Source organism: Camelus dromedarius, chromosome 6 (assembly GCF_036321535.1).
Source record: "Camelus dromedarius isolate mCamDro1 chromosome 6, mCamDro1.pat, whole genome shotgun sequence".
NCBI lineage: Eukaryota > Metazoa > Chordata > Mammalia > Artiodactyla > Camelidae > Camelus > Camelus dromedarius.
In genome coordinates, this window is record NC_087441.1 from 61,121,335 (window position 1) to 61,146,954 (window position 25,620).

Consider the following 25,620-nt stretch of genomic DNA (forward strand, 5'->3'; position numbering starts at 1 on the left):
TTTCATGTAAATAAATTGTTTATTGCTGAATTTTCCCATAACTTTATAGAAATTTTTTTTAAAAAACACTGAAATTTCACAAGTTACTGGGAGCCCAACAGTTAAACATACTTTATAAAAAAAAAAGTACAAAAATGACATTAGAAATATTTTTTGAAGAAAAGTGTATCATCTAACAGCAAAGAAATATGGATCCAGACAATGAATGGCACAAATACAGCACTTAAAGGAGTACTCAGTCACCACCCAGAAAGCATTGTCTGAGTTGTGAAACAGATTCAGCTTGAGAAGTTACACATTCAGTTTGTTTCTGAACTAGCCTGTCTTATTTTTGCCTCTCTTTTGTAAGGAAAGAGCTAGGTCTTTCCTGCAGCTGAGCCCAAATACTGTACACACGTTGGAGAGTAAGGAGAGGACGTCCTCCTCCCCTGTACCTGAACAAGAGAACAGTTATTCCAGAAGTGACTTTGGCACTTTTATCTTTAACATAACCTCAAATGTTGTTAATTGAATATTGTAGCCTCACATGATTTTTTTAAACACCGTATCATCTCTATACTTTATATATACATTATATATATACACATTAATAAAAATCCCCCATTCTAAGACGAAACAGGTTGACTCCAAACAGGTCACATTAGATCTCTATAGCAACTCAGTCACATGGCTTTCTTCTTAACTCTGATGCCACAGTTTTTGTTTGTTTGTTTAAGCTACCTTCTGGGATTGACTTAAGGCTCTAGTTTAATGCAAATGGTTTAGTCTTAGTAGGAATCTCTTCTGAGGCTGAAGTCACACACCACTGACTCTCTCTTTTGAAGCTGTTTCTCCTTGTTGGATGGATGTAGTGTCTTGTCTGGGTAATCCATAGAGATATATAGAAACACATACAAGAAGAGTGCCCACAGCAAAGGTGAGTGCTGAAAAGAAAAGGAAAGCTTAATCTGTATTTGAGTCCTTAAAAGAATATAATAATGATCAGTTTAAAATTCTGAAGACTGACAATTGTGGGTTTACATCATCAGATTATATGGAAACTAAATAAATTTAAGGGTTCTATTTTATGATAGGAAGGTTTAGAAAGGTCATCATTTCTACCCCTTTCCTCCCACCCCCCCAAAAAGTGATAAAGTCCAGGGAGTAATAATCACTGACTACATACTTCTCAAGAACACAACTGTGCCTGTCCTGGACCACTGACAAAGAACATACTAACTTCCCAGTAGCAGATTGAAAGAAAAAGCAGTAGGATATGGCTATTCTGTGATACTAGAAACCTGTAGAAGTTAAGAGTAAAAGGCAGTTGTGCAAAATTCAAAGAATGACCAACAATTTAAACCATTGAAGATTTCTGAACAGGAGATAAGGTAGTGATTTAATAAGTAAAATTCCATTTTCTGCTAGCCTGATATTTTCTTTTAAATCTTAATCCTGAAAACCAGGACACAAGATTTACAACTTGCCCAAACTTGACAAGTAGGCATCATATAAACAAATCCTTGTATCAAAACTATATATTCTGTTCAAAACTGAACCATATTCCATGTGGAGTACAATGGCATAGTCTTAATAGCTTTAAAAGTTTCATGCACAGAAATAACAATGAGCTATGATTTTAGTTCACTCCGAACTAGGAAAGACTAGCTTTGCCTCCAACAAAGGGGAAGAGGGCAAATTAAATCTAAGGTTGCTAAGACATTCTAATTAAATGTCCTTGACCACCAGTAAGACAATATTGACCAAAAAGTATTTATACTGTTCCCAAATATTCTTTAGGAGCACAGGCATAAGGATTTGTTGAGCGTAAGAATGGATCAGAACTCCAAGTGAAAGTTCACCCAAATCAGGTAAGAAAAATATGTAAAGGAGGACCTGCAAATACCCAATTCTGAAATGGTAACTGGTTGGCTTTATATGGAGTATCTACTACGTGCTAGGCACTGTTCTAAGCACCTCACCCGGAACAGCCCCAGGAGATAGGTGGTATCAGCATCCCCGTTTTACAGATGAAGAAACTAAGATACCGGGTAAGTAAGCTCCCCAAGGCTGCACAGCTAATATAATGGTACAGGGAAGATTTGAACCATACTATCAAATTTTTTTCTAGTATTTCAACAAGGTTGGTATCTTCTATTTGCATTTGTAACAAGAGTCAATTTTAAATGAAATGTAAATACAGGCCAGATCTATTTCTTTTACTCAGTGTCGGTATTTGACAGATTTTTCTCATGTATCAGTTTATGGTATAATTGATCAGTAAAGAAAATTATCACAGCATAAAACCACTCTGAAATGTTAAGTCAACAGCATTACTTAGGTAATTCAAAAGCCAGCTTAATGAGGTGGATATGGCTAGGGAAAACTCTGCTAGAAGGACCAGCATAGAGGTGGTGCCAGAATGCCAGCCAAACTAATTAATGTGGGGTTAATTATATATGAAATAAAACAAAGATATCTTTACAAAAGAAAATTTAGATTTGTATTGTAGCTTCAAAACCAGTTCACGCCCAAGTCCAAAACAGGAAGGTATAAACTAGGGGAAATTAAAGAAGTTTTCTGTTCTTTCCTCAAAACACAAAGCCAAGTGTATGCTAATTCCACTGCTGAAAGTAGTCACTCCCTAAAGTCCTTATGTTTATTTCCTCGTGCACCTCATCATACTGCATTCACCCCCGAAGCACTTAAGTTACCTTGTATCTGATACCTGGGAAACAGGGAGGCCTTGACTGCAAAACACTCCTGAGCAGCCCGCTCACTTTCACACAGAAGCGGCGCCCCTCAGCTTGAGCTCCGGGACCACTTAACCAACCTAAGAACTGCAGACGCACACTGCCCACAACTATGAAGCGCTGCACTGGGAGAGTGACTGCAGCAGAACTGGGAACTTCGGTAACACTATGACCAACTGGCCTATTTAGTAAAAGGTAAAGTGAAGCAAGGAAGTGAGCTCTTCCATGGTAAAAACTTACAGTACAGACTAAGACATACTTATCTGTAATCCAAACAGCATCACGGAAGCAACGGTAGACAGGACAATGGCTGCTGCTGCAGAGAAGCCTTTCATGATGTTGTCTGTGTACTTGACCACAATAGAAGTGTAGAGGCCTCCGACGCTAGCAAGGACTCGCATACAGAAGGAGAGAAAACTTAACGCTCGCGTCAGTGAAGCTTCCTCTGGTGGTGAGGCAGTTCTCATCCCCAGAGAAGCCACACTAATTTACCCAGGAACATACTGCTTTCCTTAGAAGCAGTCATCTGAGAGAGTTTGTACTAAAACCCTGTAGTAGTTCCTACGAAACAACATTGTTTTTCAGATGCCCAAAGGGCTCTGTAGTCTGCCACTAAAATGTACGGATTTATTGCTAGCACATTAGACACTTCTGGTTGTGAAGGCAAAATTGCTTTGGGATAGCTTTGCTACAAAAGTCAATAAAACCAAAATTACGTTTTCAAACTCGTATTCACAGTATCAAAGGAACAATTTCAAAATGCTGTAAAGGCTTAAAATGGACATCTAACTTTAAAAAAAAAAGATCTACCCAGAACCTTTAATTCCTGGATACTTACAGATGACAAGCCAGACGTAATGTGTGTAACCATAGAAAAATCCTTTTTCTTTAATTTCAGCTCCATCTGACAAGTAGACGCCAACTAATGTCACAACAATCCCTGATAGATACATTTGAATGTTTCTCACCCATAGGGAAGTGTCTGAACTCTTTAAAACTTTTTCAAAATATACTCCTGAAAGAAAATTAGCCATGCAAATATGAAATAAACATATTAGAAATTATTCTAAAATGTCTTTCACTTAGAACAATAACCTAAAGATATGACAATATAAAGTATATGATTTGGTGAACAAACATATTTTACATTAATCAAATGCACATTTATTATGTTGGTTGTGACACATGGCATACCGAACATTACCAACTTGCATTTTTACAGAGAATATAGAATTAATAACCAAGAGAGAGCTTTTTACCCACATTTAACGGAAGACTCTTAAATTATTAAGAATAGTTTCTGCCTTTATGACAGCAGTGAGATCAATCACAAAAGCTCTCTATTATTGCCAGTAAAAGATTTGCTTTGGTCATCAGGAGAACTATACTATTAGAGTCAATTACCTTAATTATACCCCTATAATATCTGCCTCATAATGAATACTCCCAATTTTGCAAAATAACCAGTATAATCTCTAACTGGGATTTTTTCAAAGTAACGCGATCGAAATAAAATTTAAATAGAACTTGCTGAGTGAAGCCATTTTCCTTTAAAGCTGAGCTCCATAGGCCAAGTTCATAATGTCAGAAGGACCATGAACTCCCTAACCAGAGAACACATTCTGTGTATATGTGCATTTTTCTGGGATTCAGGGGCCATAGCTTTTTACAGATACTTGAAAAGAGCACATGACCTCCCCTAAAAAAAAAAAATTACATACCGCTGCTGTAAGTTTTATACTTAAAATGAATGCATGTTTAACAAGGACATGAAAGTTTTTTGTCATAAGCACCATGTTACTTAGAGACTCAGGAATTGCCACTGAAGTACTAATCAACTAAAAGTCCAAATGTAAAACAAGATTGTTTTTGATAAACCTGTGTTGGAAAGAGCCAGAGGATGGGAACAAACATATAACGGATATTCCTATTTCTACCTTGGATTTTCCTATCTGGGAAAACCATTCACCTATTCAGTGCTCCGTTACAACAAGCACAGAGGGATATTAAACCTACCGTTTCCTCAGTTGTGTATTGAGAGGTTGAACTACACAGAATGTTGGACAGACAAATATTTAACTATTCAAAATTGTGCTAAAAAAAAATCAAATAGTACATTATTTTCCTGTTTCTAATTTGTTGTTTCTATTGGGGGGAGGGGTTTTTTCTAATTTGGTGGTTCCCAAGAAGAAAAGCTTAGCATGATGCTATCATTAAATGTATTCCTAAATTTAGGTTTTCCCCTCTTATCAGATACCTTTTTACAAGACTATTTCATTTCCATATCTAGCTTACTTTACTTACTTTACTTACTTACTTTACAAAAGTAAAAGCTCTTGAAACAGCACGAGTAAAGAAAAGTAATAAACATGGCCAGCTATAACTAACAGACTCTTTACTAAAGAGAACTTTCAGTTTCTTCTCTGTTGGAACTATTTCTAAAACATATTTCTTCTGTTGCACTTCACATTCATTCCTTGTCTCTTCCTGATTCAGTGGAGGTTTGCTTGTCCCCATACACATGTTTCCAGACCTCCGTGTTTATCTGATGCTAGCAATTCTGGTTCATCCCTCCCCTTCTGGCTGTTACTTATGTGTACTAGATTTTCTGAGGTACTCTCCACCTCACTCCGCTTCCCTCCCTACTCCGTAGTTCCTAATTTGTTGAAGCAGAGGGAAAACTTGAGATTACCAGGGAAAAACAGATAACCGAGCTGGTAACTAACAACCAAAAGCAGCAGAAGCCAGCCTGAGGACAGTGCCAGTTCCAGGAAAATGCCAAGAGGTACTTGAGCTTTCTGATGGCTAACTTCCTCCATCTGCAGAGGTCTTTTTCATTTATTTTGGGGTTCTTGGCTGGACTGAGGATGGTGAAGGATGGCAGAGACAGAAGTATATTCTTAGATAACTGCAGGGATGAATAAAGACTGAGGTCGAAACTGAGGTAAACACTACCACATGCTTACATGACACAAAACTAAAGAACTATAGGTAAGAAAGTAAGATGTAATGGGAATAAAGTTGTTAGTTATGATAAAGCAAGATAAACTAAATCCCTAAAGTTAGATGTTTTGACAATAGAATAAAATGATGCTTTTATAATTTACCTGCAAATCCTGAGCACAATACAGCAACAGCTATAGCGCCAAACCCTAACAGTGGATTCTGTTCCACCTGCAACGGTAATGTTTAAAAGTTATTTTTAGTGACTAATAAATAGAACTCATCCAAGAGACCAAACAAATGAATACAAACATCTGTTTATAATTCTACTGAAAGCATGTGCCAGATCAGATGTAGCTATTCTATAGAATAAGACAGGGCCAAACAAAAAGGCCATCCCAGAGATAAGCTAAAGCACCTACATTACAAAATGTACCCCTCAAGTCACAGCCACAGTAAATGCTTCAGGTAACTAACACGTGTGCCAACTTCCAGTAACAGTGGGCACCGCAGCACAGAATTCTGTATCGTCAGCTTACCTCCTGATTTTAACTTCTGCCACCACCATAACCCAAGCCCTTATAGCATCAATCACAGAAATGGTAACGGTTTAACTTATTTATTCCCTGTCACCTACAGGATGAGGTAATGACTTGTGAAATTTCCTACTTTACCGAATTTTTATGTCAATAGCATACCTGCTGTGTCCCAGGTGTATTGTGTTACCTTCTACATGAATAAAGATGAAGATGATACACAGCTCTGATCCTTAAATAGTTCAGGGATGGGAGAGACTGACGCGTATATATAATCATAATACTTTGCTAACAGATGCAGGTATATGGGCCTCAACCTATTGTTTCAACTTTATTTTCTCTTCCCTAAAGTAACCCTCAAGAGTTTTCATCAGTCCTTCCTCAGAGCTAAGTATTATCTCAGTGGTAACACTGAAACCCAAGGGCTGAGACACATGACTGTAATATGACAAGCACATGCCTTGTTCAGAATAAATAAGCCTGATAAATAAGGAGAATGATTATGTTAAGTACCTGAGAGGGAAAGCTTGGTATAAAATGTCTGCATGAAGATAAAAGAATAGAAGATACCGTGGTTCTCAAAGTATGGTCCCTGGACCAACAGTAGCATCGTCACCTGGGAATCTGTTAGAAGTGAAAACTGACAGTCCCCACCCCAGACCTAGTGAATCATGAACTATGGGAATGGGGCTCAGCAATCTGTTTCACCTTCCCGTCAACAACTGACATGCACTCAAGTTTGAGAATCACTGCTACAGACTACAACTGATACACATGGATGCTTTCTGAATACAAACTACAAGACTGGCACAGAGGTGAGACTTCATCTATCCCAACAACTGCTAGGAAGCTCAAGCTACTAAAAATGGTGTCTGATAAATTCTTGGCTTGCTTTTCTGCCAGTTTAATCTTTACAGTTAGGGAACATGGTGATAGACACTGCTTCTCTGGATTAATTCTGACTGATAAGAAAGTGCTGGGTGATGAAGCGGAAGTGATGGAAACTCTGGGAAATGGCAGCCATGTCGCTTTAGCACGAGTGACAGCCAAACGCAGCGGAGCTGAGAGCCCTGGGCTCTCATCCTGAATAAACGAATAAGCTCAAAAAAATAAAACTTAGTTAGAATTCCATGGCAGGAAGATGGTTCAAGAGGGGTAAGAGTTTCTTAAGAATGAGATTCTGGTGAAGAGTTATAAGAGATATCAGTGTTACTAATTAAGTCATCTTCCATGAATTCAGATTTTATAGGAACATTTTTTAAGAAATCCTTAGCACACGTAACCAAGAGGAATCTAACCAGGAATTTTAGTATCAAAACACAGAAAGTTAAGAATAAGTAGAATTTAAAACATTAAAGAAGGCTTGTTTAAAGTATGTTTAGTTCAGGAAAAAAAAGAGTGTGCTTCCTCGGCGAGGTGACGCACGACTAGACAGCAAGAAAGTAGCTACCCCAATCTAGTTTCCACCTTCTCTGTGAATAATGTAAGTAAATATTTAAATGGGGAACTGAAGTCCAAGACATCTGGTTTGCTTTTAAAAGAATACCTACCTAAAGAAATTTAAAAGTATCTTGACCAAGAATAGTAGCAAATCAAGATACTGATCACTGTATCTGTGAAGAATAGTGGGGCACGAGAGCTGTGCCAGAAAATCTGAATTGGGCAAATACTGTCCTGATTTTCAAAAACACAGAGGGAAAGAAAAGCAGAAATTATAGACAGCAGCTTGAGACCTGTGAGGCAGTCCAGTATGCTTATCAAGAGCATTGGCTCTGGGGCCACGCTGCCTGGGTTCAAGCAAGGTGTCTACAGGCCCATTACTTTCATTTGCCTATTGGTATCCTCATGTGAATGTGGAAATAAAAAGGCAGGCCTCATAGGCTTGTTGTGGACATAAGCGAGCTAATATATGTAAGGCACTGGGAACATCGCTGGCGAGTGGCCGCAGCTGGTGTTATTGTTACTGATTACTAGGAAAATGCTGGAACAGGTGGCCTGAGGAACTGAAAAAGTTCAGTGGTCATCACTTGGAAACAGTGCGGCTTCCCTAAGAGTAAGACATACCAAACTCCTTACTGAAAGGATTCCTTGTGTAAGTGATGAGGAAGATTCCACAGAAATGATGTTTAGCAAGAAATCTGACAGATTTGCATAATATTTTGGTGAACAAGACAGAAATATGGTGAGGGTAACAGTACAGTTCTATTCAGAGCTGATTGAACGCCCAAACAGCAAGGTGCTAATTGACAGAACAAAAGCAAGCGAGACCAACAGCCGGTACCAGTTTCCCAGGTGCAGGAACGAGCCACCCTAGAAGCCTCCTCAGGCCCAGGCAGGTCCCAGGCGGCTGCAGCCCTGGCCAGTACCGCGACTGCAACCTTGTGACAGACCTCAAGCCAGAGCTACCTAGCCCAGGAGCCCTCAAATTCCTGACCATGAAACTATGAGATAATAAATGTCTTAAGCAAGGAAGAAAAAAAAAAAAAAGTCATGCTAAAGAGAGGTCTAAAGGTATGGCCACAAAACTCGTCCTCTATCCTGTCTAAACTTTTCAGTGAAGACCCAGAAGCCGTATGTGTTGAATCTGTAGAAAGCATAGCATTCAAAGAAAAAGCTGATAATGGATAAGACTGAAAAGACCTCAAAGACCTGAGCAATAACCCAAAGCCAACAAGATGAGCTTAAAAAATGTAAACACATCTCGCATTTTAGAGTGGGTTTAGAAGTCCAATCCACAAAACATATTTGAGACAAACTATTCGTGTGAAACGGCTACACGTGATTGTATAATCAGTTATAGAATGGAAATCCTCCCCCAACCTCCGCCCCCCCCCAAATACAATCTAATGCTGATTTAGCTAGTCTCTAGTATTCAGAACAAAGGAGGTAATTAGCAAACTACACCTCAGTCTACACTACTCAGCCAATATCTGGAGATACTGTGAACTTTCAGGACACACTAAGGGAAAATAACAGATAAATAACCTAGAAGAGAAGTACAAGGCGGGATCGGGGCAAGAGCCAGGGAATCAGGTCTCTAGAAGCCGTTATTATAGAAAGACACAATAAGGTGGTCTCAATGGGGGAGGAAAAAAAGCCTTGGAGGGTGGGGATGTGACACTGTTCTCAGACATTCAAAGGATCATAAGATGGAGTTAGTAGGGATTTGAGTTATTGTGGTAAGAAAGAAGAACAACAGGAGGCAGTTACAGGGAACTGCATTCCATTTAAAATGTGAAAGAACTTTCTAGAGTGTTCCAAAGGTAGACTGCCCTCCCCTATACTCTGCTTTCCCTTACTGAACATTTCACACACACAACCTGTGTGAGGTGGACCTTTTCTAATGGTGTAAGGTGTTACTTCAAGTTCACATCTAACTTTCGTCTCCCTTACTTCCTAAACGAACCATTTCTCTACGGGTCCGCATCCAAGTTATATGTACATTGCATATTTGATCAGTGTTTCAAAATGTCACCAAGAACATAAGCGTGTTTTAACATCACGTAAAGACAATAAATATTTATCTGGGAAAGAAAATTCCTCTCCAGGCCAGAAAGTCCCTACATCATTAGAAAGGAACTGACTGCCTGCTTTCACAGACTCTACCTCATGCTCCTAGGAGAACCACAGTCTCCCACCTGCTAAGAGCGGCAGAAAGGCGTTCTGTGGTGAGGGCCCTCCCGCCTTTCAGAAGATCTTTCACTATAGTTCCACTTCCTACTTCTCTTTGGGAAAATAAGCAACTAAAGCCTGTAACGCAAAAAATAATCAGGTATGTACCTTAACATTCAACTCTTAAACTAAAAGGAGGAAAGGCACTTTTGCCCTATTTTAGTTACCAATTATCAGTAAAAACCCTACTCCTCACTAATCCTATCATTGACAGCGGGTGTATGTGCAAAAGAATAAAGAAAGATGAGATGCTGGAGAGCATGAAAATGAGATGGAGAAAACCTTGCCCAGTATTGCTGAGAAAATACCTAAAAGAAGCCTAGAGGGTCTGGACATACACACTGTGTACAAGTTGGTACAACTTTAGTCACAGGTTAACTATTAACTGTGTAACCCTGAACAAGTTACTTCACCTCCTTGGACTTCAATCTTGTTATCCATAAAATGAAGGGGCTGTGTTATATTAAGTTTAAGGTACTGTCCATTTCTAACATATTTTATGCATTTTCCTCTTTAAAAAAAAAAAGGAAGCTGTAAGTATTACTATCCTTGACAGTAACATTATCCTAAGGGGGAAAAAGTCTATCGGGCATAGGTTACTTTCAGCCAAAGAAATACAACCATGCCGCACTCATCAGCGCGACTGTCTGAAGTGCCCAAGACTAAGAAGTTTCCTATTTTAGTTACGGTAAGCATTTTGTTTCTTACCACGACTTTCGTGGCTTGGGCTGGTTTCCACTGCACAAGTATGACACCGCCGCACAGCATAAAAACTGAAATCCATTGTAACTTGCTGAGTGTTCGGTTTAACATTAGAACAGTACATAAAGCAGTACAGGGAATCTTCAACTGGTAGGTCACCTAAACACGAAACAAGGAACTAGTGAACTCAGTTAACATTAGCCTCTGACACAAATATGTTATTTCTGATATCATGAATAGAACTGTAGAGAAAGAACTAATTTTGATAGTGTGATAAAGCATTAATAAAAAGCTTTTCACCACCATAAAAGCAGTTTTTTGGAGGCTGCACTTTTCATCATTTACCCCACATACCTGGTACACTGCTGCATCCAGGTTGCTGAGAGCTAGGAAAGCCATGTTGTTCTGAACAGCATACACTAACGATGGCACACTTAGCTTCATCAGCTCCTTGGGGCTCCCCAAGACATTCTCTCTTAAAGACGCCTTGAATCTACCCAAATTACCAGTTTCTCTTTGAAAACACAACAGAGAAATGAGAAAGGGTTAGGAAGAAAATGAAAACTCATCCTTTTGATTAGAGTCCATGACACACAGGACAGCTACGTTGTGTTAAATCCATTGATTGATTTAGCAAACAGTTTGTTTTTAACTACTTCCAGATTGGTTAAAAGAAACATACCAGCACTGAATCCTCATAAAAGAAAAACAATTACAAGTTCTTTTTGGGAAAATATGACAACAATTAGGTTTATCATCATCAACCTCCAGTCAAAGCTCCAGGAGTTATTGAGCATATTTACTATCGAGATAACAGGAAACCAGAATTGCTGGTATTACCTATAAAAATTAATTTAATCCCACTTTAATGTCATTGCATCAAGTTCACTCTGATTATTTTTAAATTAATCAGGTTGCATATTCATTTTTTTATTTTAAAAATTACAATAGATTTAAATTACAAACAAAAGAAAATAGCTTTAGTAGTATGGACGTTACTTGGGATAGGAATTGAGTGATTCAGGTCAATATTATTTGTAAATTAGTTCGGTGATTAAGCAATACATTAGATAATTTTTAATTAAGCATATTCTCATAAAACGCAAGTACGTAGCTGTATAATTGTGCAGGAAATCTGAATAATTCACTAATGCCACTAAAAGCAAACTATCTGTAATGTACATAAAGCTTACTAACTGACTGCATATTGATTATGTATGCTCTTAACTATTATGTTTCCTCAGGAGGAACTAGTTAATCTGGCTCATATTATCCCCTGTTGTAAATCAGCTCATTTATTTTCTTAAAGTACAAATAAAAGAACATTTTATTAGCATCAACACCAAAAAAATGTGCTTTATCAAAAGGGTCCTAAATGCAGCTCACAATATCCTTACAAGGACCATAATATTTGTTGGGGAGACAGATCTATTGCAACCCAAAATGAGTTAACATATTTTTGGTTAACATATTAGAATCAACAGTCATTAAGTGAATTATTTTCATATTTATATAGTGCAAAAATAACTACCCAAGTTCTGAGGGGGAGTAACAAGTCCTTAGTGTCAAACTGACCACCTCTGCCCATCTGCTGTAGAACTGTCCAGCACCCTAGAAAATGCTTAAGACAGACAGGAAATTTGGCATAGACCACAAAAACAAAAGACGTCCTTCTTAGTTACAGATCTTACTCTGTTGCCAGATTCAGCATACTCCACACCACAATGGGAAGTCCTATGCTGAGAAGTCATGTACGCAGCCTGGCGGGAGACTAGCACCTAGCCAGGGGCAGGGGGAACACCAGAGCAGTCACTCCTCTGAGAATTCTCCATGCTGGAGTTTTCCACTTATCTGAAGACTGGCCCTTTAAACATCTGGCATTCTTTTCTCAACACATATCTAAGATGTTCTATATACTCTCCACATCTTAAACAAGGTATAAAGAATAATTTCTTAAAGAAAGTTTTCCCTCAGTTATAAACTAAAGAGAAAAAGAAAGAATAAAAAAGAAGAATCACAGAGGTCCAACTCAAAGAGCCATCTTAACAAGATGATATACTAGAAAACGTAATTGAACATCTTCCTCACAGTAAGCACCATATGATGGCAGAGGCATAATCTCACAGTGTGAAGTGCAGGACACTGCTTTCACTGTACTGTTACTTAATGCCCTTCCAAAATACTGCCTTACATCCTGATGTATCTGCAGAGTGGTTCCCTAAGGAACCTGTCTGTACCCATCTTTCACACTCCACCTCCTTCCACGTCCATTTGCCTCACATACGATTCCTCCAGCTCTAGTACAGTAACTATTTATCCCTCCCTAATCCCCAGTTACGGGCAATGCCATTTTACCTCCACGCTTTAGAGATACTCTAAGCCTTCAATGGGATCAAATGAGTTTCTGGCTATCCTGAGAACAGCTGGTCTCTGTACCACTGGCTCTCTTTGCCCTGCTAGAATACGGGCTGCTTAAGGATCTAATCGGTACTTCTGTTACCACCATGACTGTACCAATAGTCAACGCTGCTGTGGTCCCTTTGCTCCATGTCACTTTTCTCCTTTCTTTTCTCTTCTCCCACACATTCTAGCTTTCACCTGTGAGACATCACCAGCCAATCTGAGTACTCCTTTCTTTCACTGTGGCAAACCGTTAGAGGACGGTGTATCCAGGATGACCACCAGGCCTCGCTCTTCTGGATATATCCTTTTTATTGCATGCTTAGGAACTACTATCTCATTACTTCCAGGAAGGTTTTAGTATATTTTTCTGGTTCCTTCTCTAATGCAGATATTAGGGAAGCCAAGGTGTATCAGAATGTTGAGTACTGGAAAGCTCAACTTTCCCCATAGTACCTTAGAATTATATCAATATTATATACTAAGTAAGATATTTTGAAGTTAGTTACAAAAAATAGCAGAGGATTCTAAAAGAACTTGTAAAAGAAAACAAAAGCTCAAGAATAATTAAAGATATCAGAGAGTAAAATAAAGAGATTTAGAAGGTATAAGAATGATTATATGGGAATCTTACCACACAGAAAGGTTTAAAAAAGCAGGTAAAGGATTTCAGTATTAGATTAAATCTTGTTCATTTTAATATATTTACTAAGAATACAGCTCTAAAACTTACAGGTTTACCCACTAAGTTTAAAAAAAAAAAAGCAATATATCTTCCAGAAAACACTAGTCATCTATCCTTGTGTTTTACCATTAAGCAGACAAAGGTAAATGATCAATTCTAAATATGCTGCAGCCTTGAATATACTATAAAAAGGAACAAATAAAAACCAAAGGCCATTTTTTCTTCCACTTTCCTGCCCTGATACTTTCTTGGAAAGCAAATCCCAAGCACTTTAATGGGTACCTTTTGTTAAAAACACATCTATTAGATTTAATTATATAAATGACATTGCTGGATGAGAGAAAGAACATGTATAATCAAAAAGCATATGCCATCTCTAAGATAAAACATTTAAGTGAAAAAAAAAGTTAAAAAGCAAACCACAATGTAAACTATGTATGCATGTACAATGCATAACTAAAACTCCCTTAGCCCATGTAGTCCTTAAACCTCATTTATGCGAAGTAAAGCAGCCATGCCTTAATTCCTCCCCATGCCCCCCTCTTTTTCTCACAATTCTATAACTTACGATTGAAACAAGTATCCAAAAATTACTGGAAATTATAAGTAAAATTAATAAGGATGATGGAAAACTCCAAGTTAATTATAAACAGAAACAAACAAAAAATAAATCTGTGATTTTCTTTTTAATGAATACCAAAATTACACTGAAGGAGAAAAAGAGAACTAATCCAAGTATTCTAGAACAGTCTTCACTATATGCTCTGAAACTAAGGGCAAAAGAACTACATACAAATACTGAGCTTGAATTAGTAGGTTTACTTTTTCACAGCTGTATGTTAGAAATTCAGAATTGACTTACGTATTCTAGGATTGAGCAGATAACTAAAGATCTTGAGGATAATGGAAGTCAGACTCATCACTATTAGAAAAGGGAATATGGGAAAAGGGAAAGTTACAATAACGCTGTGGTGGTGTTTTCAGAATTGTGGGTATCAAAGAATATATAACTCATATATACATATACATATACATATACACATACACATACATATACATATACAGAAGCAGAGAGGGGTGTGTGTATATATACATGTACATGTTTCCTGGCTCTGTCTACTGAAAGCACCCAGATGTAATGATTCCCCAGCAGCAAAGTGCACACCTCGTGTCTAGATTCTGGTTTCCAAATACCATTCTGGTGGAAAAAAGGAAACAGGCTTCTCAGAGAAATGTATGATTTCAGGGTTGTGGTGGGGAAAGCATAAGATAGGCCTTGAACATCTTGCTGTGCTAACAAGACACTTCTCAAGGGTTGATGAAAATGTGTTAAAAAAAAAAAAAAAAAAGAAGAAGAAGAGGAGGAAGCTTGAAGACAATCTCAATGTCCAAATCTGGGACAATCTAAGTTCAAAATAAATAATGATAATAATGGATCCAGCCCACAGAGTAAAATAATCCATGAATCTCGGCTGAGAGGGAGGAGGGAGGCAAGGGAAGGGAGAGGAAGACAGAGAGAAGGGAAAGCTTGGAGCAGAATGCCTCCCAACAAATGTGCAGGGAAGGATGGGGAAGTACCAGGTGACAACATCAAAGGACAATAAAACTAGCCAGTGAAAGTGTGATGAGAAAAGAGGACACTGACCTAGTTTCAAAGTATCTCTCCATAAGATACTTACTAGTTACAAAGAGAAAACTGCTGACTTTCTTTGCAGAAACCTTGCAAGCTACCTTAATCAAGAAATCAGTTAAATCACCATTAATGGGGCACATGGAGATTATGTGCCTCGTGTACACTGGCCCAAGGAGGACACATCACTTGTGATACTCATGACCAAAAACCTAAACTTCAACATAACCAAGCATTCAATTAAAAGCTGAGGGACATTCTACAAAGAGGACTGTGCTCTTCAACAATGTCAAAGATGTGAAAAAAAAAAAAAGGAAGATGGAGGAACTGTCCCAGATTAAAGGCAATTAGAGATAAAACTAAATGTAAAGTGTGACTATTTTACTATTATAGGACATTAGTGGGCAGTTGGCAAAATTATCTAAGGTCTGCTAATCAGATAATAGACATCAATGCTGATGTCTCAATTTTGATATTCTGTGATTATGCAAGTGAATGCCCTTGTTTTTAGGAAATATGCACTCAAGAATTTAGGGACAAAGGGGCATCTTGTGTAAAACTTACTCTCAAACAGTTCAGAAAAACACTACACATATACACAAATACAGAGAAATCAAGGATATGGTAAAACATACATGGTACAATGTCAACATTTGGAAATAAAAACTTGAGAGAAAAACAAAAAATAAAACTGTTGAAAATTACTGAGATGTCTAATTATGCTACTACATGCTTACCTTTGTCCTGGCTAATCACAAAACAGCTCAACCATTTCTTTGTTCTAAAGGACTTATAATCTGAAATTGAGAAATCAGGGAACTTGCCTTTTGATCCTATCACTGCCAATCACTTTCTAGGTTCCTTTGGCAAATTAAAACATCCCTCAGCCTGCAATGTGTCATCATGGAAGGTGAAATAACAGCCAAGGCTAAGACAGAGGCACAAGAATGAAACAAAAAGTAGCTGTTTCCCCTGCATGTTTCCCTCACCTATTTCTAAGGGGAGACGGACACGGTGTTTCCTTAACACCATCCCTCTCTGGCCACCTGCCTTCCTCCACAGCAACAATCCTGAATGTCTAAAGGCAGCAAATTCAGTTGCCGCAGTCTTAAAAGAGGATGTTTGGCACTTTACATAACACATTTTGACAGGGATTAACAGCTGGTATTCCAGAGAGTAGTTACTTGCTTTCTAAAGAAAAGTTAGATATCTGTTCATTAGGTTTTCAGAGACTCATTTTTCACACTAGTCCCCAAAAGAAGCATAATTCTTTGGTTTTTCTAAGGCAATTTCAACATACAACATTTTACATTACAGCAATAGTATATTTTAAGTATTTTCCTCTTATTTATTGCCCAGTTTTCTTGGAGACCACGCCAAGATATGCATTCCTCTCCCTTCTCTTCTTTTACCACAACCTGAAATATGTGTTTACTTTTCTCTGAGAAATGTAAATGAAATCCATGACCTTTGTCACCCCAATAATATATATCGGGCACTTCTTGCTGAAGTAAGTCTGTTTCTTCTTCTAAGAACTTAAATATCCTAAACACATAAGGGAGAAAACTTTCAAGTGAATTCCATTTTTAATTAGTTCTTTTTTTAAAAAAATTATAAATAAGTAGGGCAAAGATTTGGGATTAAAATTAAGCAATTATCTTCCAGTGTTTTAGCAAATCAGCAATACCCTTCAGCCTGCAAAGTTTCACCACATTAATAATGTGAATGTTAGGGTGCCCAGGCCTCAGGGGATGCAACCCCACCACTCCCACCCCAGGAAAGGTTAAAAGGAAGAGAAAGAAATGAAGGGAATGGGGTCTCAGCCATGTGACTTAAGGCCATTTGCCGACATGAGTTTCAGCCACATAGGATCCCCTACACAGAGGAACCCCCTACAGCCTCCAATCCTGACAGAGACAGAGCTTCCATTTAAACCATGGCTCGGAACCTTGCTGATCTGTTTGGTCAGGTCAAAACCATTCATCAGAGAGGACATGATTTAATACCTCTCTGGGCTCAAAAAGTCCTCACACCAGACATGAGTCACTAGACATGAGGTTTCCCAAGGCTCACCAAGACCTGTCCTTGGAGCTACAACTGCCTCTGCTTAAATTCTCGGGACCTGAAGATTCTAATTTGCCTGACTTGGGCACTTGACCAAAGTTCTGCTTACTCTAGGCTAGTTTAACGCTTACAAAATGCTAGGATACTGCCTCAGCCCAGACTGACTCTTGTTATTAAACCAGCCGACTTCCTTCCGTTTGTCTAAACACTGCACCTGCTGTTGTGTGTCCCCTTTATGGTCTGTGGTTTCCAGATATATTGCCCAGAAAAGTCACCTTTAAGGTAGGTGGAAGAATGCTGCAAATGTCAACACTTTTACCAGATCACTCTTTTTAAACCATCGTTTCTAACCTCATGAGATTAAATACTTTCATGTGACAAGGACTTGCGTACTTAGTTCTCCAACCCAGACCTCTATTCTGTGTTCCAGATCCATTCATTCAACTGCCTATTGTGTTCCCACTTGGATGCCTCAAAGGCATTAGAAATTTTACATTATACCTTCCCAAAATGAAATTGTTTCATATCACCTTCCCTCAAATCTGCTTTTCTTCCTGTCTCAGAAAAAAATAACTCTCTACCCAATTTTTAGGTTTGTTTATTTATTTAATGGAAGTACCCAGTTTTTAATTGGGGGGGGGGGGGACAAAAAACAGTTTATCCAAACCCAGCAAGTCTTGTAGATTCTACTCCCAGAAGGGAACTCAAATCCACTAACCTCTCTTCACCGCCTGCACTGTCATCATGGCCACAATCTCTGGGCTCTAATGAACTTCCTTCCAACTCTTACACCCTGTAATCCATCCATGCTAGTCCCTGATTTAAGCCACTCGTAATTTCCTAATGCACTTAAGATAAAATCCAAAATCCTTCACAGGCCCATAGGATCACTCCTGACACCCTGCCCACCTCTCCCGCGGCTTCCTAGCACCACCCCCCCTCACAACACTCCACACGTACCGATTTCCTGTTGTTCTTTAAGAGACAAGGACTTTCCCGCCCCGGGGACTTCACACTGTTCTCTTTACCTTCTCTTTGCTTTTTTCTTGCCCAACTTCTACTCAATCTCCAGGTCTGGGTTTACAAGTAACTTCCTCAGAAAGGAAGCCCTCAGGTCCAGATGGAGGCCCCCTAATGTACTTCTCACAGCATCGTCTACTTACCCTTCTTAACACCTCCAGTTTATTATTTATTTGCTTAATATCTGGTTCTCCACTAGTCTATAAGCTCCATGAGGACAGAACTATGTCTTTTAGTTTACTTCTTACATCTCCAACAGTGCTGAGCACACACTTGGGGCTTTGCCCTACTTATTTATAGTATTTTAAAAAGAACTAATTAAAAACGGAATTCACTTGAAATTTTTCTCCCTTGTGTGTTTAGGATATTTAAGTTCTTAGAAGAAACACACTTACTTCAGTGAGAAGTGCCTGATACATATTATTGGGGCAACAAAGATCATGGATTTCACTACATCTTTTTAACTATATATTGAAACAGACATAGCATGGCTACGTGTTTAAAATGTTTGGAGGCAATGAAACACAGATTATTTGATGGTGGTAGTGATTGTTTCCCTGTAAGGGAACCTTAATTATAAGAAAAGCACTAAAAATTTTAAGAAATTTCCTGAGCCTCTGCTACTATCTCTACAAAGTATAAAAGGATATGTACTTCCTTTAACAATTAGCCAGGACTAAACATATTACTGAGCAAAGAACATTATTGGAGAGACCATCCTAAATAAATAGGGTAAGCTCTGCATAGTTCAGATAAAGCTGAGGCTCTGGAGTAAAACTGTGTCAATTCTGTAAAGTTACTGCTCTTTATCAAGGGTAAAGAGCAGGAGGAGGGGAAGAAGCTTTTACTTTCTTTAATAGTTTTCCCCATCTAAACAGTAGTGCATTTCTTTCTCCCTTTTCTGTCATTCTCCAAAAATTTCAAATCAAAGTTTAGTAATATTTAATTTTTACATTAACTATTTTCCTCAGGATATAGGGGAAATGCATTGTTTTAATCATCAAGACGTAATTTTTTCTTACTTATTCTTCTCTGAAGAGAAGATTCTTCAAGTTCTAAATCTTTAGTTACTTCTAATATAATTCTTTCACATTTTCCCACAATATTCTGAAATTGTCATCTTTTCTCTCAGACAATAAAGTACTGCTTCTACTTTGAAAACAAAGAAAAAAGTCTAATCTCGTGTTTTTAGCCTTATGGAAAGAATTCATTTAACATCATGTGGGAAAGAATTCTCAAACAAATACAAATTCAAAGTCATTTTCCTATTCTTTTCCCCCTCCCCAAACCATTTTTATTTTTTCCAGATGATTATTTGTAACTATGTGTGTGTTTACCAGTTTATTTTCTGTCTCTTCCACTGAACCTAAGTTCCCAGCAAGCAAAAACCATATCTATTTCATTCATACCTGTATATCCAGCACCTATGATAAAACTGTCTCACAGAAATCACTTCATAAACATTTGTTCAATGAAATTTTCAAGTGTTTAAATGTAATTTAAGCCGACATGCGTGCTCTTCCTCACTGTTGCCCCACTCTCACCAGCCTACGTCTTGAAACCAATATGAAGTCATCCATCCACATGACCCAGATGGGTCCTCATCTCCTAAATCCCCCCAAGAAACTTCCTACCAGATTTTACTTAATCTCACAACCCTATTTTCTCCAATTAAGAAAGGAAGAAACTAAAGATTGGAGAACTTAAGCAATATGTGGAAAGTCACAATCCCATTGAGTCTGGGACTAACATTAGGTCTATCTCTTTCCAAAGCCCCATCCTTAACCCTCTCTTGTACTGCATCCCTGGCTAAAACATCTTTCATACGATGTTACCGATTCAAAGCCCAGTGCCACCACATGTTAGCAGCATAATACTGAGGAACCTCGGATGCTGTATAGGTAAAATAGGGGTCATTAGAGTACTTACCTTAAAAAAAACCATAAAGACCAAATGAGATACATAATGAACAGCATTTAGCACAGTGCCTGGCACTTCACACAGGAAACACTCAAGAAGCGTTAACTGTTATTATTATTATATTCCTCTAAAACAGAAGTCAGCAAATGTGTTCTGGAAGGACCAAATGGGAAACAGTTCAAGCTGTGTGAGCCACAGTCTCTATTGCAACAAAAACATGTGGCCAACTCTGGATGTGGCCAACGCACCGCAGCTCGCCAACCCCTGCTTCAGAACAGAGTTTGTCAACTTCGGCACCACTAATATTTGAGGCTGGACAATTCCTTGTTACGGAAGGCTGTCTTGTGGGACACAGCACTGCAGGATGTTGATCAGCATCCTTGGCCTCCACCCAGCAGATGCCAGTAGCATCCCCCACGTTGGGTCAACCAAAATAGTATCTCTAGGGAGCAAAACTGTCCTGAGTTGAGAAACACTGCTCTGGAGCAATCAAATATATGAGGATGTAGCTTGAATTTTCTAGTAAAGAAAACAACTGAGTAAGAAATTAATAACTTAACACACTAAAAAGTATTTATACTCACTTAGCTAAAATTCCCACACTTAGCAATAACTTTATCACTTCTGTGATACACACGGCTGTGGTTGAAAAGTAGAGTTCTTTGTCTGAGGTCCTTGTGTATCTTAAAGCTATGGTATAGGTTGCGGCCACCAGGGTCATCACTGCCAAGCAGTATAACTTGAATAATAAACTGACATTTTCTGGAAAATATGTGCAACAAAGACATTATTTACTAGACAGTATTATGTACATAAAAGTTAACCAGGGTTATACCTCAAAATGTTTTCCAATTTCAAGCACAGAATAAATTTAAAAATTTATTTCAAAACAGTGCTTTCCAATTACATGAATGCAAACACACACACACACACACACACACAAAACACAGCTTGACTTAAAATATCAACTGGTTAGGCATAGATTTTGTTCCAGGGGAGGGCTCGATTGCAAGATTATGTGGCATAACTAACTCACTCCAATTTGGGATGCTGTAAATTACATATTTTACACATCTTTTTATGTGTAATTATAATTCATACTTGTGAAAGCAAAGCACAAAAGCAGGATAAAAACAAGTACAGCAGTGTGTCTTCTAAATACAAAGAGAGCAGGAAAACAAAAGGAGTAACTGAGAGGTACGAGTGGGGCTTGATACAGAATTTTATCATAATAAAAAACAAATTACATCTAGCCTCTCATTTCTTCGCATTATACAGAAAGATAATTCACAACATAAAAAAGTATTAAGAGTGAAGTTCTGTAAAACCTGAAATCCAGGAAATGCACACAACTTATGAATACTCAAGAACTTCTTGCGAGTCTGTCAGCAGCAGCCATCGCTCTGCCACCAGAGCCGGTCCAAGTCCGCCAATACAACTGCGAGCACAGGGTACCAGGTCTCCTTCATCCTTCCATCCTCCGGGCTCCGCTCGCATCCTGCCATCCCCTCCTGCACAAACTCTTCCTCCTCTCTGTACCCACTTCATGCCTCTCTCACCCCCAGCTATCCTTAACCTTCTTTCAAATCTCCAGGCACAGGTTAAACAGGGGTTAGCAAATTTTTCTCCATAAAGGGCCAAGAGTAAATATTTTAGATTTTTTAGGCCACAAGGCAAAATCAAGAATACCATGTAGGTAATAAGGGAAAAAACACATTTTTTTCACATTTAATGTATATTTAATTGGACAAATTCAAAATAAAATAATAATTGAATACAATGCTTTAGAGTACTGAGAAGAGGGAGGGAGGGTAACATTTCACTTCACTGGCCTTCAAAGTTAGTGGTTCATCAAATCAACTGCAAATGTTCATCTGCAAAAACCAGTCTTAGCTTATAGGCCATCCAAAAACAAGTGACAGGCTAGATGTGACCACACTTTGACAGTCTGGCCTGGAAGGACAGGGAGTGACCCTGGGCTGATACTATAACTACATTACACCTACATGCGCTTTTGTTCACCGTTTTGGGAGCCTAACCACTATTCAAAGGTGACTTTCATAGGAAGATAAAACAGATGAACAACAAGGTTCTACTGTACAGCACAGGGAACTATACTCAGTATCTTACAGTAACCCACAGCAAAAGAGAATATGAAGAGGAATACATGTCTGTATATGTATGACTGAAGCATTATGCTGTACACCAGAAACTGACACAACATTGTAAACTGACTATACTTTAAATAAATAAATAAATAAAATAGGAGTTTCAAATAAATTATCTTTATATGGTAAGTTAGAACTTACAAGGAAACAAGTTCTTTGGTATAAATATTTTCCCCTGGGTGAATTAAAGAATTATTGGGAAATTGCAGGCAGACTTTTTTTTAATTACATCAGGTCTTAACTAAGAAGTAATATGGTAGAACAGAGAAACAGAGCTTACGTCTGCCTAAACTTTCTTTCCAAAAGCTCTGAGGAGCCAAAAAGCAATGTTTATGTAAAAGGAAGTAAAGGAGGTCACTATAATATTTTGTTTGTTCTAAAACTTTCCTACACAAGGGGAAAATGTAAGACTTAAAAAACAAACAGCAATAACCTTTAATTACTCGGTACAGGAGGAAGCATTTTCCATCTTCTCGATCAGGGGTGAGCAACCTACATTTCCTCTTATTTTTATATGACCTGCCAGCTCAGAACAGTTTTACATTTTTAAATGGTCAGAAAACAAGTTTTTAAATAACCTTTTGTGATGCATGAAAATTATATGAAATTCAAATTTCAGTGTCCATAAAAAAGATTTTATTGGAACGCAGCTACACTCAATTGTTTCCGGGTCACCTATGGCTATGTTCTGGCCCCGTGGCAGCAGAGGTGAGTAGTTATGACAGAGACCATCCAGCCATTAACAGAAAAAGTTTGCCAACCCATGTCCAAGATGATCAAGACTTCAATAAATAAGAGAGGTGAGGACTGCCAAACCAAAAACTACTTTATTTTAGCTCGTATATAGGTCCCTGATTCCAAAACAACATACTGAATGTTTAAACACTAAATTAAATACATATAACCTACATATTCTGACCTGTAATTGTCATCAACTTTGAAAATACACCTATTAAATGGGAACATATGTTATTCTTGAAAATAACGACTGATCTCTATAGGAGAGTAATCAAGTAAGTTTAGATATTTGTATAACATATAGGACTTTGGAATGAATACCATTTTTAAAATACATATAAACTTTTTAGAAACAATTAAATGCTTTTTTAAGCATTATTTTCTCTAATTTCAGTTTAACATTAGATCAAGATGTTTCTTCCTCACTCCCGTCATAAATTCTCCAGTATGAAATTTCCATTATTAGCAATTTCCATTTTTTCGGGAAATATCAGAAGTCCAGACATGTAATCACTGTAAATTTTGCTAAGTGTTCAAATCATGCCAAAGGCCAGTAACTATAAACTCAGCTCACAGGTCCACAGCACTGAGGGGGCACACCAGCACAACTGCATTGTTCTCTCCATCTCACAAAGTTCCCATGAGCTCCCAGGCAATATTTGTTTCTGCATGGAAAATGCCCCCCAAAGGAAATTTACAGTCTGGAGTTCTTTTTTTTTTTTTTTTTCAATTATATTTTACTGTATTTTAGCAGGGACATTTTTTGTAATATTTGAGAACTTGCAAATTCAGGAAGTCCCAGATAAATAAATCCTTTGTGACTATCCGGAAGCTCTGGAAACTGCAATTTTGTATTACCAATTTCTAGTGGGCATGTAAGATTTAAAACATGACCGAGGCAAAACAAATAGCTACTGGCAATAAACCTAAATCTGTACATTGTTGCCATTACTTCAGCTAATGCTTTGACTTACGTAATTCTGAAGTTGCCTTCATCATTACTCTTGCTACTTCCACTTTATGTTATCAAAATAATTCTGTTTTTTTTCCTTCACTTCCTGTGTTGCTCCAGGAAGACTCTTAAGATTGGGCTTATTTGAAATGGGAGAACGCATCAGAGAAGCAAATGCAACTACAATGTCTTCTGGGCAGGGATTGAATGATAAACGTGGCCTTTTCAACCAGGAAAATAATTTGGCACCCACGCAAAGAGCTGTTCTTTAAATATTTGTTCAACATTTATTCAGAGAGAATCCAAGAGCTCTATGTGAGACAGTTGGGGAAAGAATCCGGGTGTTGCTCAACCTCTCGTAGCTACCGCTCTACCATCCAGAAATTTAGCTCTGGTCCTAACTTACACACCCCACTTAGCAAAAAAAGTGCTGCGAAGCTAATCAGACTGACTCACCCTCAAGAAATGGCAATCAGTCATCAAGTACTAATACTCTAATGGGCCATCCCTGTGGAATGGGTGGATCTCACCCTCTACCCAAAATATCCTAAGTGTTCTAACCACATACAACAGTCTCCTTGGAAGTAACTCTCTTAATGACTGCTTTCTCCATCTCACTACGGCTTCAGTGCTATTTTAACGCCCCCATGATGTTTTCAGAGGCTGTTACGCGGACCAGCCGCTGTTTAGGCTCTGCACCGGCAGCATGCCCTTAAGCCGGTGAGCATCCTAGGGCAGGAGGCGCAGCAGAGACCGCAGCCGCGGTGACCCCGGCCGGGACGGAGAACGGTCCTGCCTCCCGCTGGGTGATGCGGCTCCCGCCCGGGACCTGAACCCCGACCACTCGCTGGGTCCGCCGCAGCCCGGGCCTGCCTGAACTCGGCTCCCACCCACTACCAGCTCGTCCAGGCAGGCGCGGTCTCGGGCCGCCGAACTACACCGCGCGGAGCCCGCCGCAGTGGGAGGCTGGCTGCCCCGCGCCGCCCGGACAAGCGGAGCAACACAAACTCCTGACGCCTGACGCCCGACGCCTCCGCCTGGCCACGGGGTCCAGGAGCCCGGCGAGGGTGGAGGATGCTCGGCCGCCGACAGGTGAAGACGAGCGCAGAAGCTCGCTCGCCGCCGCCCCCCGAGCACCCCCGTCCCAGCGGCCCCGACCTCACCTCTTGGGGCAGCCATGGTTCCCCGACAGCCCCGCGCGGAACTGACGCGCGCCCCCTCCGCGCGCGCGCGCACAGCGCAGGACGCCGGGGACGGCCTCCTGTGGTCATAGAGACGAAAGCCGCTCGGCCTAGAGCGCATCTCCGGTTGCCGGCCGCCGGCTTCCCCCACAGCCTAGCGTTGAGATCAGGCTCAAGAATCCCACTGAGACCGAAAAGGAGAAGACCCAGATGGAGGGGGGGCCTCCACCGCCCAGTCTTTGTTGACAACGGCGTAAAACTCGGTTCCAAGGCGTCC

The 25,620-nt window shown here is 39.2% G+C and overlaps 2 protein-coding genes across 6 annotated transcripts in view; one reads left to right on the forward strand and one right to left on the reverse strand.

Annotated features, from left to right (window-relative positions):
• Window positions 1-3,114, forward strand: part of RARS2 (arginyl-tRNA synthetase 2, mitochondrial) — a 64,597-nt gene extending 61,483 nt beyond the window's left edge. For 3 of the 4 annotated variants that reach the window (XM_010987715.3, XM_031456020.2, XM_064486873.1), the window contains one exon: window positions 1,780-3,114. In XM_010987715.3, the coding sequence (XP_010986017.3) occupies window positions 1,780-1,833 (54 nt within the window). In that variant the 3' untranslated portion in view covers window positions 1,834-3,114. The remainder of the gene's footprint in view (window positions 1-1,779) is intronic. The other variant, XM_064486872.1, reaches the window with a different exon arrangement.
• On the reverse strand, window positions 1-25,620 carry SLC35A1 (solute carrier family 35 member A1). 2 transcript variants are annotated; one of them, XM_010987713.3, is made up of 8 exons: window positions 25,326-25,620; window positions 20,889-21,066; window positions 10,940-11,099; window positions 10,592-10,744; window positions 5,840-5,906; window positions 3,571-3,747; window positions 2,992-3,126; window positions 1-923 (listed from the first exon to the last, which is right to left on the reverse strand). In XM_010987713.3, exons 1-8 carry the CDS (start codon window positions 25,462-25,464, stop codon window positions 796-798), a joined length of 1,137 nt encoding a protein of 378 aa, XP_010986015.2. In that variant the 5' UTR covers window positions 25,465-25,620; the 3' UTR covers window positions 1-795. The 2 variants fall into 2 exon arrangements, with proteins under 2 accessions (XP_010986015.2, XP_064342944.1); XM_064486874.1 differs by lacking the exon at window positions 20,889-21,066 and having other exon boundaries at window positions 25,326-25,371.

What these genes read in the sequence shown, in the direction of transcription:
- SLC35A1 (XM_010987713.3), bottom strand. Translation starts at nt 25,464, where the DNA reads ATGCGCTCTAGGCCGAGCGGCTTTCGTCTCTATGACCACAGGAGGCCG. An exon ending in ATTGTGCTCAGGATTTGCAG is followed by an intron (nt 3,748 to 5,839) that starts GTAAATTATAAA and finishes ATTTTCTTTCAG; the next exon opens with GAGTATATTTTGAAAAAGTT. An exon ending in TTACGTCTGGCTTGTCATCT is followed by an intron (nt 3,127 to 3,570) that starts GTAAGTATCCAG and finishes TCTGTATGCGAG; the next exon opens with TCCTTGCTAGCGTCGGAGGC.